The 15,010-nt window shown below is 50.3% G+C and overlaps 2 protein-coding genes across 4 annotated transcripts in view; one reads left to right on the forward strand and one right to left on the reverse strand.

The window, feature by feature from the left end:
• MRPS25 (mitochondrial ribosomal protein S25) overlaps positions 1-15,010 on the forward strand; it is a 229,285-nt gene that overhangs the window by 148,692 nt on the left and 65,583 nt on the right. The gene's annotated exons all lie outside the window — the stretch shown is intronic.
• The window catches only part of FGD5 (FYVE, RhoGEF and PH domain containing 5), a 114,817-nt gene that overhangs the window by 26,669 nt on the left and 73,138 nt on the right, over positions 1-15,010 (reverse strand). The window contains exons 6-10 of one of the 2 annotated variants that reach the window (XM_082413451.1): positions 5,511-5,671; positions 5,084-5,240; positions 4,378-4,462; positions 2,667-2,717; positions 2,023-2,081 (exon numbers count right to left, since the gene is read on the reverse strand). In XM_082413451.1, the coding sequence (XP_082269577.1) occupies positions 2,023-2,081; positions 2,667-2,717; positions 4,378-4,462; positions 5,084-5,240; positions 5,511-5,671 (513 nt within the window). Of the gene's footprint in view, positions 1-2,022; positions 2,082-2,666; positions 2,718-4,377; positions 4,466-5,083; positions 5,241-5,510; positions 5,672-15,010 lie in introns of both variants that reach the window. The other variant, XM_082413450.1, reaches the window with a different exon arrangement.

The following is a 15,010-nucleotide window of genomic DNA, read 5'->3' on the forward strand; positions in this document are numbered from 1 at the left end:
GGAAGACTTTGCAAAAAGGGGTTCTGGCACCTTCAAACATATTTTAATAGGATCACTCTGGCTGCCAGATGGAGAATGGAATGGCAGAGCTGGGAGGTGATGAGGCCTGAGCTGGGGGGTGACCGGGGGGAGGGAGAGGCAGAGCCTCAGTCCATCTTTCAGGAACACTCACAGCCATTGAGCTCTGCGTCAGGGTTGGGTTATCTGGACCTGCCCGTCCATGGCTCAGGCAGAGTCCTAGCCCGATCCCAGCAGGTGTGAGGTGGAGGCCACTAGTCCAGAGCAGGCCTGGTGCAGTGTCCGCAGGCAGCTGGAGAGACAACGGCCAGCCTGCATCTTGGCGTAGCATCAAGCCTGGCCCTTGGAGAAAGCCAGGAGGGCGTTTGGCCGTGGGCTACTCCAGTTCCTCCTCCCGGCAGGGGCCGTGTGCAGGAGCTCGCCACAGGAGGGAAGACACAGCCCTTCCTGACCTAGTTTTTCCTTTTGGAAGCAGAGGCATATCCCTCTTAAAGGGAAGTGCAGGCAGCCCAGCCCATCTGCTGCTACGTCATGACAGGGCGCCGACTCCAAAGCACCTCTGTTTTTTGGCTACATTGAGGGAAATCTCAATGTACAAAATGTCAAAATGACAAAGAGCAGGGAGCCCACGGACACCGGAGGGGGGGCCTGATGACAACAGCGTGTCTGACCCACTGGATTTCGCACCCAGCTGGCTTCAGCCTCCACACTTGCACACGCCTCCACCAGCCACCTTGACTTCTCCCCTCAAACTCTTTTCCGACCGCGCCTATGCTGTTCCCATCTTCCAGCCATGCTGGGTGACCCTCTGAACTCTGACATGTCCGGCACTTTCCCATCTCCATGCCTGTGCCCAGGCCAGGCCCTCTTCCTGGACCACCCTTGCTCCCTCTGCCTTCACGGCACATGCACAGTCCTCCCTGTGTGGGCTCCTCCTGTATCATTGCTTCTCAGTGATCTCCCCGCTGGAGAGATGAATCCCTTCTCTGAAACTTGTAGCACTTTCTCTCTCTCCCTCACCATGTTTATCATGGTTCTCCATGTCCACGTATTTACTGCTCCACTAAGCTGTGATTTCCTCAAGGGCTGGGATTCACGTCTTAGCTCTGCATCTCCAGACCCCAATACAAGACCTGACATACAGCAGGGGTCCAAGAGACGTTATTTCCTTTCCCCTATTTCTATCTGCTGATGACTCATTACCAGGATGCTCTGCACACCTGCCACAGCAAAGCTGAGCAACAGCTCGGCATACATACCACCGTCGCTCCCACCTCTGCCTGTGGAAGACATCACTAACCGATCACTGAACTCTTTCCCACTGGTCTAGGACTCGGCCTCAGAATCGTTCTTAACACACAGCTCTAGCATACTTACTGCTTAGAGGAGCAGAAAATATGTGGACACAAGTAACTGTGGTAACCACTGGAACAGAGTTGGGAGGTGGGATAAAACTGGCCATCCTGGACAGAAACGCAGTAAGCATCTGATCAGTATCTCCCGAATGCAGAGGTATACACTGTCAGAACCAGGCGTGCGCTTAGAGCTCACATGTTCTCGTGGATGAACGGCTCTCAAACTTTTGTGGGCCATTTACTTGGGGTGCTTGTTAAAAATGCCTATCTCTGAACCCTATCCCAGAAGTTCCAACTCGGAAGACCTAAGGCGTGCCTAGGAATCTTTAGTTTACAAACCACTCCAGGTGCTAACGCAAATGTTCTCAGACCACAGTCTGGGCACTACTTATCAGGTCTGTGCAAGTCTGCAGCCTCCTTCACTATTCAAATAAATGGTGAACTGGAGACCCAGAGAGGGACACACAGTACCTGAGGTCACACAGCAAATGTCAGGGCCAGAACCCATGGCTCTTTGCAAGATCCCATGAAATAAATGGTTGCCTGCACCCCCCCCACCAAGAAGTGGGGTATCACAAGGCAGACCTGTGCAGGGTGGAGGGGCTCCTGGAACCTGCACCCAACGGAAGCTGCCCAGGGCTGGACTTACCCCTTGCTCCATGCTGTCATTGGCGCGGTCTGTGACCTTGGAGATGAGGCTCAGCGCACCTACAGAAAGAAGGAGAGCCGAGCGCTGGGCCTCCTGGGGCGGGCCGGGCTAGCTGCCACCTCCTCGCCTCTCCCCACGCAGGTCCCCCTGCAGGGCCTTGTGTATGGATGGCACCAATTCTTCCCATGGCCGGGTCAGGTCACTGGCCCAATCCCAGCTTGGCCACTACCGCCTAAGTGACCCTGATAGTCACGTGACCACCCCGTGCCTCAGTTTCCCTGGCTGTAACTAGAATATGTTAAAATAGGGACCGTCCCGGCAGGTCGTATGCAGGGACAGCCACACAGAACTGGGAGGAAACAGGGAGTCTGGGTGAGACTTTTAGACCTGGCACCACCTCCTATCACTGAATTCTAGTCACCACCTTCTCCTCCTCTGACTGGATGTCAGCCCATCCCAGGGAGTCCCCATGGTTGAGGTGAAGGGGAGTCACTCGGCAGCCCCAGAAGCCTCACGTCCCCTGCACACCCAGCTGGTGGGAGTGGGTTGTGTTGTGTGCCTGGGATCTGGTGTAGAGTCCAGAGCTAGGGAGAGGGACCAAAACAGGAACGTATCCCCTTCCTCTGGGTTCACACTGGACTTACCCTGCGTGTTATCGTACTCAGCCGAGTCCGGGCAAAGGTTATTCAAATAGTCTGCAGACAGAACAAGAGCCAGGAGTCAGTTTGCCTTGGTGAGGCCAGCCCGTCGTGTCCACAACAGGAGCCCCTCCATCTCCAGAGATGGAATGAGACTTCCAGAAGAATGAGGTGCCCACCCTCTCTTCTGTTAGCCCATCACAAGAACACACTGGCACAAAACTGGGCCCCCAGAATCACCACCAGCATCACGCCCACCACCGCTAGTCATTCATTCACTCACTCCACAAATATCTATTCAGCACCTGCTGTGTGCCTGGCACTGTGCTATGCCAAAGAAGCACACAGTCGGCTGGGGGAGACAGATGTGACCACCAACACGGTAGAGTGGGATGTGTCAGACCCTTAACACATTTACACCCGTAAGGCTCGACACGGGCTGGTCTTTCTCCAGCTACCTCTCCATGCCTCTCGTTTAGTGGGGCAATGTAGGCATTCTTGCTACTTCTTGAACATGCCAAGCTTGCTCAGACCCCAGGGCCTTTGCACTTACTATCTCCTCCACCTGGTACTCTCTTCTTCCAGATCTTCATATCGCTCATGTCCTCACTTCACTGATATCTCTGTTCAATGTTACCTCCTCAGACAGGTCTTCCCTGAGGGATGGATCTAATACAGCATTCCTGTTCCCCTGAATGTCCTTAATCTGCTTTATTTTTCTGTAAAGCTCTTATCATGGACATATTATACTTTTATTTCCTTATTTGTTTGTTCGAGTATAAGCTCCATAGCATCACAGAGTTTGACTGTTTACTTCACTTCTACCTTTCCAGCATCTAGCACAGAGCCTGGTACACAGTAGGTGCTTAATAAATACTGGTTGAATTAGATGAATAAATCCTCCATCTCCTGGCCCTAATGTCTTTTCTTACAGCCTGGTTGGTCCCTGGAGTTACACGCCTATCTCTATGTGTGTAGTTCCATCTTCCCCACCAGAGCACCAGCTCCTGAGCCAGAGGTCTCTGTCCATTTAGAAGGCAGTTGCTCAGGACAGAGGTAAGGGTGTTTCTGGCAGGCACAGGTAGGGGAGGGGATGACATTCCTGGGGGAAGTTTGTACAGAAGGAAGAAATGAGGACCTGGGGCAGAGCCCCAAGAATCACTGATATTTACGGGGCCGTGGAGAGTGGCCAGCAGAGATGGAGAGGGAGCGGTTAGAGGGGTCAGAGGGAGGCAGGGAGAGAGTATACCACAGAAGCCCCGGGAGAAAAGGGCTTCGAGAAGCAGGAAGTGGTCAGCGGCAAAGCCACAGAGAGGGCCAGCAGGTCCAAGGAGGAAAACATCCGCTGATTCAAGAGGGCTTTGGTGATAAGACAGCTTTAGGGAAATGAGACCCACTGAGCCAGGGAGGAAATGCAGCCCAGGGGAAGGTGTGAGTTCCTGTGTGTTAGGACGGGAGAGGCTTAAGGGAGACGTAGCAGGTGGCCACTCGGGCAAGTTTCCACGTGGCAGCAGGGGGTCCAAAGCTCAGACGGAGGGAAGGTGGTGGCTGGGCCTGGCACCTCCGCAGGGGGTGATGGCATCCTCCCTCCCACACCTTCCTGCCACAGTGGGAGGGGAGGTCTCATCGCATACCTTGCCAGGCCCCCCCAACCCTTCTGCAGGTGCTTCCCCTCCCCGCACCAGCCCGGTGCACCTTGACCTCCTGTGGGGCCCACCTGTGAGGAGCACTTGGTACTGGAACAGGCGCTGAACCACCCTCAGCAGCCGGTGCTTCACATTCTGGCCACCTCCTTGCTGACTCTGCTGCTCCCAAGAGACAGGAGAACAAAACTCCATCAGAGACCCCTGCCTGAGGTCTCCGGGCTTACGGCATCCCACATGAGCCCATCCAGACATGTTCCCTCCATGCCTTCTCCTGGCCAGGCTGAGCATCTCCAAAACCAGGTTCCCCTCCTCCAGGGTGTCCTCCCAGATTAGCAACGCCCCACTCTGACAAGTCATTCTTTCAGGCTCACAGACTGTGCTACACTTAGTTATACGTCGCTCCCAGACCCTGCTTTGCATCTAATGTTAGTGGTAGAAGAAAGTCCCTGATTTTGCTGCCCAGTAACTGGATCCCCAGTTGGTGGTCATTTGTTGGTCACTCCAGTGGCTTAGGGCCCCAGCTTGCTTTGTGCTTCTCTCCTGGACAGGGAAACAGCTACTAAAACCCTCCCCATGGCTGGTGCTCATGGAGTTGTCATCGATGGCCCAATGGGGGATGTTCTGGGTTTTCCCTCCTGCTGGGTCACCCTCTCCTCCCTACCCCCAGGTCTGCCCGTCTGCCCCACTAAGAAGCCTCACTGATTTGCATTAAGCCCTTCCATGCCCACCCCCACCCTTGCATCCTCAGAGCTGCTTCTTGGACTACCGACGACCCACCTCAAATTCTCGGACGGCAGCTGCTAGCCGGGGGGCATGGAGGCAGTTCTCACCCAGCAGACTCAGGTACCTATCAAACTGCTGGATGTGAGCGGCGTGGTGCTCAAACTCCTGCTCCCGGGCCAGGAAGACATCAGCCACCTTCTGCTGGCTCTCCCTGCAGCCAAGGAGGGGGCGGACAGGACAGCAAGAACTCAGCCTTGTGACCACACGGTGCTGGACGGTGAAGGCTGGCACTGCATCCCCGGTGGGGATCCCAGGTCGACTCTCCCACGGTTGTTTTACTTTGGGTGAACGACCTAACACCTCCGTGTCTCAGCTTCCCCACCAGTCAAATGGAGACACCATTTCACACGGTGGGGCTTTTACCCCACCTCCTGCATTCCCCATGGCAACGAGGTGGGGATGGAGGTCCGGGGCCACTCACCAGTGTGACAGCCTCTCCTCCAGCTCCTCCAGGATCCCCTGGTGAAGGTCGCGGATGGGTGGGAGCTCACTCAGGCCATGTCGCAGCTCCTCCCTGGCCAACGTGTCCTTGCCCTCTTGGTCCATCTCATCCAAGGCCCCCATGACAGCTCCATGGAAATCCTGAAATCCCGAGAGGCCTGTTATGCATGAGTCGACTGGACTGAGCACAGCCCCCCAGGCAGCTCCCCCGCGGCTTTGGAGCCCTGGGTACATACTGACGGCACGGGACCTCACGCCGGCGTCTCAGACCCTGTGAAACGGGGGTGACAACACGCACCTGGTGATCACAGGTAACTGATGCCCAAAGAGCCCCTCACAGCTCCCAGTGGGGAGTAGGTTTAAAGCACGCTCATTCCTCCCCTTCCTTGTGGGAACTGGGGTGCACACTCTTCTTTTACAAGATGGGTAAGAAGTTGGGTAATTCCTTCTCTGAAGAAATATACAGCTCTTGCTTTACAATTATCCATCTTTGAAGAGGTTCATGGGCTGTTCTTTCAAAACAAAGTCTAAAGAAACTATAGGCATCTGCTCCCTGGTGTAAAAATGGTGAAGATGATGACTATGTAAAAACATTCACGCGTAGTGCTAAGAAATCAGGAAGGGGTACAAAGCTGTCTCCCACCCTAACACAGCTGTGTAGAAAATGAATAAAGGAAAAAGCTGAAAGGGAATGAAATGTAAACAGTTACAGTGTCAGGGGTATGGAATTCGGAATGGTTATTTTCCCTTCTTGCCTCTGTTTTCTAAAATTTCTGTATCATGATTACGTACTTTAACAATTAAAGTAAATTTAGGGAGTTCCCTGGTGGTGCAGTGGATAAGACTCTGCGTTCCCAATGCAGGGGGCCTGGGTTCGATCCCTGGTCAGGGAACTAGATCCCACATGCCGCAACTAAGACTTTCCATGCCACAACTAAGGAGCCCACGTGCTGTAACTAAGGGGGCTGCGAGCTGCAACTAAGAAGTCCGCCTGCCACAACTCAGGAGGCCACATGTTACAATTAAGGAGCTGGTGAGCCGCAACTAAGGAGCCCAAGAGCTGCAGTTAAGGAGCCTGCCTGCCACAACTAAGACCCAGTGCAACCAAATAAATATTAAAAAAAATTAAAGTAAATTTAATAAACATTAAGATTATAAAGAATGTACGACTTCTTTCTCACAAAAAAAATGTCTGATCTTCAAATACACATGCTATTACATGAGGCCCAGCACTACGGTTTTAAATACATGGACTATCCTGAAACCACCTTGAATCCTGAAGCAAGGCACATCAGGTGAATCTCAGCATCGGCAGCCATGGTCCAGCCCAAATCCAGAAGGTGAAGTCACCTTGTCAACATTCAGGAAGTACGACCACCCTGCCTCGTTCAACTGCCTCCCTGATGGGGAACTCATTACGGGCAAGACAGTTAATCCCATTGCTGAACAGTTTTTACTGTTAGAAAAGTTTCTTTACATAGAGATCTGAAAAGGGAAAGTGCCTGAGAGGCAGGGAGGTGGATGGGGCAGACGGAGGCAAAGGAGGAGAGGGAACGAAGAGAGCCAAGAAAGCAGAGGGAGGGGTGCTGATGGAGAGAGCGAGACAGAGAACGGGAGGGGCAGAGACCTGGGGAGACTCTCTGGCTCCCCCGGAACATCTGTAAAGAGGCCACTGTGCTCCAGGAAGGGCAGCAGATGTGGAGGTTACAAAGGTCCCCACTTCCTCAACACCTCACCCCATCCTGCGTCCGGGAACGGCAGGGGGGACACGGGGAGGGCGGCCACCCTGGCTTGCAGTTCCAAGGAGGGGGGATGAGTTGGTCCTGCCTGAGGCCGGCCCTCACCAGCCCCATCACTCAGGTCAGAAACAGGGTGGAGAGAATGTGTGTCCTTAAGTGGAGGCCACACGCTTGAGCCATAATTAGAAACCGAATCACACTGTACCTGAGCTACCAGAGACTTTCCTGAAAGCAAGTTTAGGAGGGTGGAGAAAGTATGAATGACAGTGAGAGGGCAGCTAGGTGGGGACGCAGCCAGCAGGTGGTGCTACTGAATTCTTATTTCTGCCCACAGCTGGCTCTGGGACACTTGGGGTCATCCTGAACCTGGAGGGGAGGTTTCTCTGTTGACCTGGCACGGGAGGGCCCACCCGCTCCTCCCTTCGGAGTCTCTGTGTTCACTAGGACCCAGTCTCCAGTCCTGCAGGGTCTTCTCAGCCGTGGCATCCCACAGAAAGAGAGAAAACGTGCTTGATGAGGCTGATAACCCCTCCTACCTGGCAGCTGGTGGACAGAGGACTTTAACACGCCCCCTTATCGGCTCAGTTCCAGCCCAGCTACCCCAGAAGCGATCACGGGCAAGCTGTCAACCTATCTGAGCCTCAGTTTCCTCACCTGGAAAATGGGGATAACAGTACCACCAAGTATATACAAAGTGAGGCTCCTGAGAGGCTCATCCTGATGTTTGAAACTGCTTTGTAAACTATAAAGCACTCTTCCTGCGGCAGCAATGGTTCAATTTTAGATATGACATCTTCAGAGCAGGGCCACATCTGTTGGTTTCCTCCCATGCTTCTGAAGTCCAGCAAAGCATGCGACACAGAGGTGTTTTATAATACTTGCTGATGGATGCACTGCAGCGCCCTTATTTACCAGAAAAGGAGAGTGAGTCACGGGGGAGCCAAGATCCGAATAGGGTCACCCTGATACGCAGACCAAAGTACACAGAAGGGGGTAGAGAGGGAGAGGGAGAGGGGGAGGGAGAGGGAGAGGGAGCGGGAGCGGGAAGGACAAGCAAAGACAAGGCTGATGGTTGCATTTGCATCACACTCCAGGGAGCTTAAATATTAATGGCTTTGCAAGCTGGTTTCTCATCTGTAATTAATTCTCACTCAATTGACTCAGTCCCAATGGGCAGGACGGCCACCAACAGCATGACTCATTCCATGAACTGGAGCACAATCGGAATCGTACAGACATCCGTTCTGCAAACTCGCAGCGGCTGGAAGCGCCGAGGGCCCGCCGCCCCATCCATTGCTCCCTGAACGGTTTCTGCCATCACCGCACCTGGGGGCCTGGCAGCCACCACAGAGGGAGGAAGGGGGTAGAAGATCCATGGTCCTCATCTCCTTATGACTCAACAAATATCCTGAGCGCCTGCTCTGCCCCAAGCCCTGAGGGGACAGTGGGAACAGGAGAGACGCTGTTCTGCCGTCAAAGAGTTTGCAATCTAGGGGAAAAGCAGTGAGCAAACGATGAGGTCAACACAGGGGTGTAACTGCTGTGACGGGAAAAGCACAGGGGCTGTGCAGACCACGGGAAGGAGACCCGGCTTAGCTCCAGGGAGGCAACACCCACACTGAGACAAGAGGGGGAGTGTTCCAGGTGTGGGGACGGCACATGCAAAGGCCCTGAGGTGGAGGAGGAACTGATTTGGGTGTGGTTTGTGTGCCGTGGGTGTGTGCACGTGTGTGCGCGTGCACGCGCATGCTGCATGCAGGATTGGAGCATGATGACGCTGGAGGGTCAGACGGGACCCACCCCACAGGGCCCTGCAGCAGGCTTCTTAAGGGACTTGGGTTTCATCCTGGGGTGGTGGGGAATCACTGAAGGTGTTAAGCAGGGGAGCAAAGTGACCAGGTTATCTGTCTTTAAAAGTTCACTTTGTTTTGGGAGAACAAACTGGAGATGGCTGGAGTGGGAGACCAGTGAGAAGGCCGTTCCAGTCGTCCAAAACAGGAGACAGGCCAGGACCCAATGGTGCCATCGGGGGAGAGAGTGCACGGACCAGAGTCAGTAAGGAGTATGAAGTGACTGGCCCTCGTGCCTGCAGGGTTCAGCCCAACCCCCTGGGGCACCGGAGGCCTTCCTGACTCGGTCCACCCTCTCACATACGCGCCTCCCCAGCGCCGTGTGGAGTTCCTGCCCCAACCTTCGAGGGCTCTAGAGAACGAGGATGAGTCCTTGTCTATCTAGACGGTTGCCTCCATGTGACCTGGGGCAAGTCACTCCATCACCATGGACCTCAATCTCCCCCTCTGCTAAATGGGGACACACGTACCTTCTGCACAGGGTTTGTACAGACCTCCTTCTGTCATGTTTTAGGAAGATTCGTTTCTGGGCCTTGCTTCTCCCCTAGACTGAGTAGTACTTATCTCTGTGCCCCGAGCACCCAGCCCAGGTCAGGTGCTCAACAAACAGCAATGCTGATGGTTACTGAACGCTTGCATTATTATTATTTCTATTTTACCAATAAGGGAATTAGGCCCAGAAGGATTAAGTAACTCCCAAGGCCACCAGATGGCGAGATTTGAGCCCAAGTCAGCCTGACTCCAGAACCCTAGCTCTTCCAGCTGCTCCACGCCAATTCCTCCTTTTATGACTGGCCCAGACAGGTGAGTGACTTGCTCAGGTCAAGGAGGGAGACTGGAGCCCAGATCTCCAGAATCCTGGCCAGGGCTCTGCCCAACCTCAGAGACCCTGGGGCAGCCTGGCAGAGAGGCAAGGACGGCCTCTGCCTCTGGAGCCCAGACGAGTCTCCTGGGAGCTCACGGGGTTCCCAGGACCCTGCTCTGGACTTGCCTGCAGTGGATGCAGGGACCTCACATTCAGGGGCCTGGTCCCCTGGCTCCTTTCCCCTTCTCCAAACCACTCATTGCATTTTCTGGGTGACATGGCATCTCCATTCTCTGGGCTGAACAGTTAGTGGGTGGCCAGAATGTCCCGCTCCTTGCAAGTGGTCAAACCATTGAAGGTGCTGCTGGAAGTCAAGCAGACTCACTGGAATCCCATGAGTCCAAACGTACACCAACATCAACCTTGACCCACCTAGGTCACAACTGTGCCCTGGCAGAGGCTGTGAGCTGTCCAGGGCACATGACTTCACTTGGCCTGGCCAATCACCGGAGGATACTTTGGAACCCTGAAAATGTTTCTGTGGGGCACACAAAGACTTTTTAAACCGTATACAAAAAGTACTAACCATACAGAAAAAAACTATTAAATTGGACTTCACGTTAGAAGATGAATATGGAAAAATGGAATTTGGTTGTTCTGTGTACTACTCTTATTCTTGTTACTTTTCTATAAATTTTACTTTTCATTTCATTTTTTGCCATACCACGAGGCATGCGGGATCTTAGTTCCCCAACCAGGGATCGAACCCGTGCCCCCCTGCAGTGGAAAGACACAGAACCTTGATCACTGGACCGCCAGGGAAGTCCCTTGAATTATTTTAAAATAAAAGGCTAAGAATAATTTTAAAAGTAAATAAGATGAGGGCTTCCCTGGTGGCGCAGTGGTTGAGAATCTGCCTGCCAATGCAGGGGACACGGGTTCGAGCCCTGGTCTGGGAAGATCCCACATGCCGCAGAGCAACTGGGCCCGTGAGCCACAACTACTGAGCCTGTGCGTCTGGATCCTGTGCTCCACAACAAGAGAGGCCGCGATGGTGAGAGGCCCGCGCACCGCGATGAAGAGTGGCCCCCGCTTGCCGCAACTAGAGAAAGCCCTCGCACAGAAATGAAGACCCAACACAGCCATAAATAAATAAATTAATTAAAAAAAAAAAAGTTAGTAAGATGAGAAAGAATAAAATGCTTAGGAATAAATTTAACAAAAGAGGCAGAGAACATGTACTCTTGAAACAACAAAACATCATTGAAAGAAACTAAAGAAGACCTAAGTAAATGGAAAGACGTCGCATGTTCACAACTTAATATTGTTAACAGGTCAGCACTCCCGAGCTGAAAGACAGATTCACATCAACCCCTATCAAGAACCAAGTTGCCTTTTTTACAGAAATTGACAAGCTGACCCTAAAATTCATATGGAGATGCAATAGCCCAAACAACCTTAAAAAAAGAACAAAGTTGGAAGACTCACACTTCCTGATTTCAAAACTTCCTATGTGGCTACAAGAATCAAGACTGTGTGGTAATGATGGAAGTACAGACATTTATATTAATGGAACAGAAATTGAGAATCCAGAAATAAACCCTCACATTTATGGTCAATTGATTTTTGACAAGGGTGCCAAGAAAATTCAGTGGAAAAATAATCTTTTCAACAAATGGTGCTGAGATATTTGAATATCCATATGCAAAAGAATGAATTTGGATTCCTTCTTTAGATCATACACAAAAATTAACTCAAAATCAAAGATTAAAGGTAAGAGCTAATACTATACGGGACTTCCCTGGAGGTCCAGCTGTTAAGACTTCGCCTTCCAGTACAGGTGGTATGGGTTCGATCCCTGGTCGGGGAGCTTAGATCCCACATGCCTTGTGGCCAAAAAACCAAAAAACATAAAACAGAAGCAGTATTGTAACAAACTCAATAAAGACTTTAAAAATGGTCCACATCAAAAAAATCTTTAAAAAAAAGAGCTAATACTATAAAACTCTTAAAAAAATGAGAGTAAATCCTTGTGATTTGGGGCTAGGCAAAACTTTCTTACCTATGACACCAAAAGCACAAGCAATGAAAGAAAAAATAGATCAATTAGAGTTCATCAAAATTTAAAACTTCTATGCTTCAAAGGATACTATCAAGAGAGTGAAAAGACAACCTACAGAATAGGAGGATATATTTGCAAATCATGTATCTGATAAGGGACTTGTATACAGAATTACAATAAAAAGACAACGTATTAAAAGATGGGCAAAGGATTTGAAAAGACATTTCTCCAAACAATATATACAAATGACCAAGAAGCACATGAAAGGATGCCTAACATCATTAGTCATCAGGGAAACGCAAAATCAAAGCCACAATGAGATACCATTTTGCACCCACCAGGATGGTTATAATTAAAAAGACATATAACAACAAGTGCTGCAAGGAAGTGGAGAAATTGGAACCATCATACTACAATGGTGGGAATGTAAAATGGTGCAGCTAACTTTGGAAAACAGTCTGGCAGTTCCTCAAAAGGTTAAAGAAAGGTTACCATATGATCCAGCATACACTCCGAGGTATATACCCAAGAGAATGGAAAAACGTGTTCATGCAGGAGTTTGTACATGGATGTTCACAGCAGCATTTTCATAACAGTCAGAAAGTGGAAAGAACCCAAATGTCCATCAACTGACGAATGGATAAACAAAAATGTGGTATGTCCATTCAATGAAATTTTACTTAGCCATGAAAAGGAATGAGTCAATGACATACGCTACAACACGGATGAACCTTGAAAACATTATGGTAGATGACAGAAGCCAGTGTCAAAAGACCAAAAATTGTACGTAAGATGTCCAGAATAGGCAAATCTATAGAGACAGAACTGGACTGCTGGGTGCCTAGGGCTGAAGGGGGTGATAACTCAGGGGTATGGAGTTTCTTTGTGGTGATGAGAATGTGCCAAAATTGACTGTGGTGATGACTGTATAACTCTGAATATATTAAAAAGCATTGAATTTTATGCTTTAAACAGATGAATTGTATGGTTATGAGATTTATATCTGAATTAAGCTGTTGAAAAAATTGAATAGGGAAGCCACATATTGGGAGACTATTCACAGTACACATATCTGAAAATGGACTTGTGTCCAGGATACTTAAATAACTCCTACAAATCAATAAGAAAAAGACAGACAACCCAATTAAAAAATAAGCCTAGGACGTTTTTCAAAAGAGGATTTCCAAATGGCTAGTAAACAGAGGAAAGATACTCAATTTCATTAATCATCAGGGAAATGCAAATTGAAACCGCATGAGAAACCACTACACGATCAGAATGGCCATGAGTAAAAGGACCGACAGTGCGGGTATGCCGGCCAGCGCGTGGAGAAAGCGCTAGTCCCACACATCGGGAGTCGGGGTATATATTGCTTCGATCACGCTGTAAACCTATTTGGCAGCTTCTGATAAAGCCAAATCTATCCTCACCCTATGACCCGACAATTCTACTCCTAAATACTGAGGAGAAATGAGTTCCCTAGAACATTCATAGCAGCTTTATAATAGCCTCAACTGGAAACAACCCAAACGATCTTTAACAGGAGGATGGATAGACCAACTGGGGGAGATCCATACGAAAGAACACCGATACACAGAGAACTGGGATGTATCTCACATTACGTTGAGCTAAAAAAGCCAGAGACAAAAAGAATACACAATTCATGATTCCATTCAGATGAGGTTCAGGAACAGGCTAAACCAACTGAATGTGACGGAAAGTAAAATCGTGGTACCCTCTGGGGGGATGACGTCGACTAGGGTGGGGCACAAGGTACCTTCTGGGATGATGGGGATGGTCCACCTGGGTGGTGGTTACAAGTGCGCACACAGGCACGTATTAAAAATTTGAGCCCCACCCTTGAGATGTGTGCACTTACCTGTAGGTAAGTTACAAGACATTTTTTAAAAAAGCAAAACAGTTCTCTGAGGCCCCTGGGGGAGTGAGGACACGCAAGTGCTCCCCACTGCTTTCACCCTCCTCCAAACCCCTCGTGGCCTCTCCTGCCCTCACAGCCAAGTTAGTCTGCTTGGCCGGTCGCTGACGGCCCTTCAGGAGCTGGCCGCGCTGGCCTCTGCAGCTGACGCTCATTCCTTTACACCAGTGGGGCTCCAAGCGGAGTGTGCATCCAAATCCCCTGCCCGGCTTATTCAAGCTTGCTGGGCCCCAGCCCCGGAGTTTCCATTCAGCAGATCGGGCGTGGGGCTGGATAATTTACATTTTTTCCACGTTCCCTGATGTCGCTGCTGCTGCTGGTCCCGGGGCCACACTTTGAGAACTGCTGCTTTGTAAGAATCCTCTTTCCCAGCCTCTGTGTGTTTGTTCTGTGCCTCCAGCATCTGATCCGTATCTTGCTCATCTTTCTTTCTTTCTTTTTTAAATAGATCTTTATTGGAGTATAATTGCTTCACAATACTATGTTAGTTTCGGTTGTACACAGCTGCTTTCAAATGCCACCTCCATCATGAGGCCTTCCTGGGTTACTTCAGCAATCAGTCTAAGGGACTCTCAAGTGTCCTAGGGCCTCCAGAAATCCGGGGTCACAGCCTGAAGGGAGCTACCCCGATCTCAGAATGTCTCTGAAGTCTCATATTTTAGCTTAAAAATGAATGCATATTTTACATTATTCTCCAAAATATATCCAATTTAATTTATTTAAAATTTCGCATCTAGAGCAAAGCGGGGGCTCTTAATAAATGTGCCAAAAAAAAAAAAAATAAATGTGCCATGTTTATCCCGTGGCCTCAACGATTCCCCAGGCACCTACTGCATACCTGGGGCAGTGTAACATGTATCCCAGCCTGAAAAGTAATGGCTTTACAAGATTTTGCATTGTCAGGCTACTTACCTACTCTGCATGTTTCTGTTACCTTCCCTCCAATTAAGCAGAGAGCAGGTTGTGTCTCACTCACTTTTGTTTCACCCTCGGATTGACCTGGTTTTGTTCACAACTGTGTTGAATGAATGTTTGCTACTTTCCCACTAGGTTCTCAGTTTCAGGTGCAAATTGCAATCACCTGGGGA

This window comes from Balaenoptera physalus (assembly GCF_965194825.1).
Source record: "Balaenoptera physalus genome assembly, chromosome: 11".
Classification (NCBI taxonomy): domain Eukaryota; kingdom Metazoa; phylum Chordata; class Mammalia; order Artiodactyla; family Balaenopteridae; genus Balaenoptera; species Balaenoptera physalus.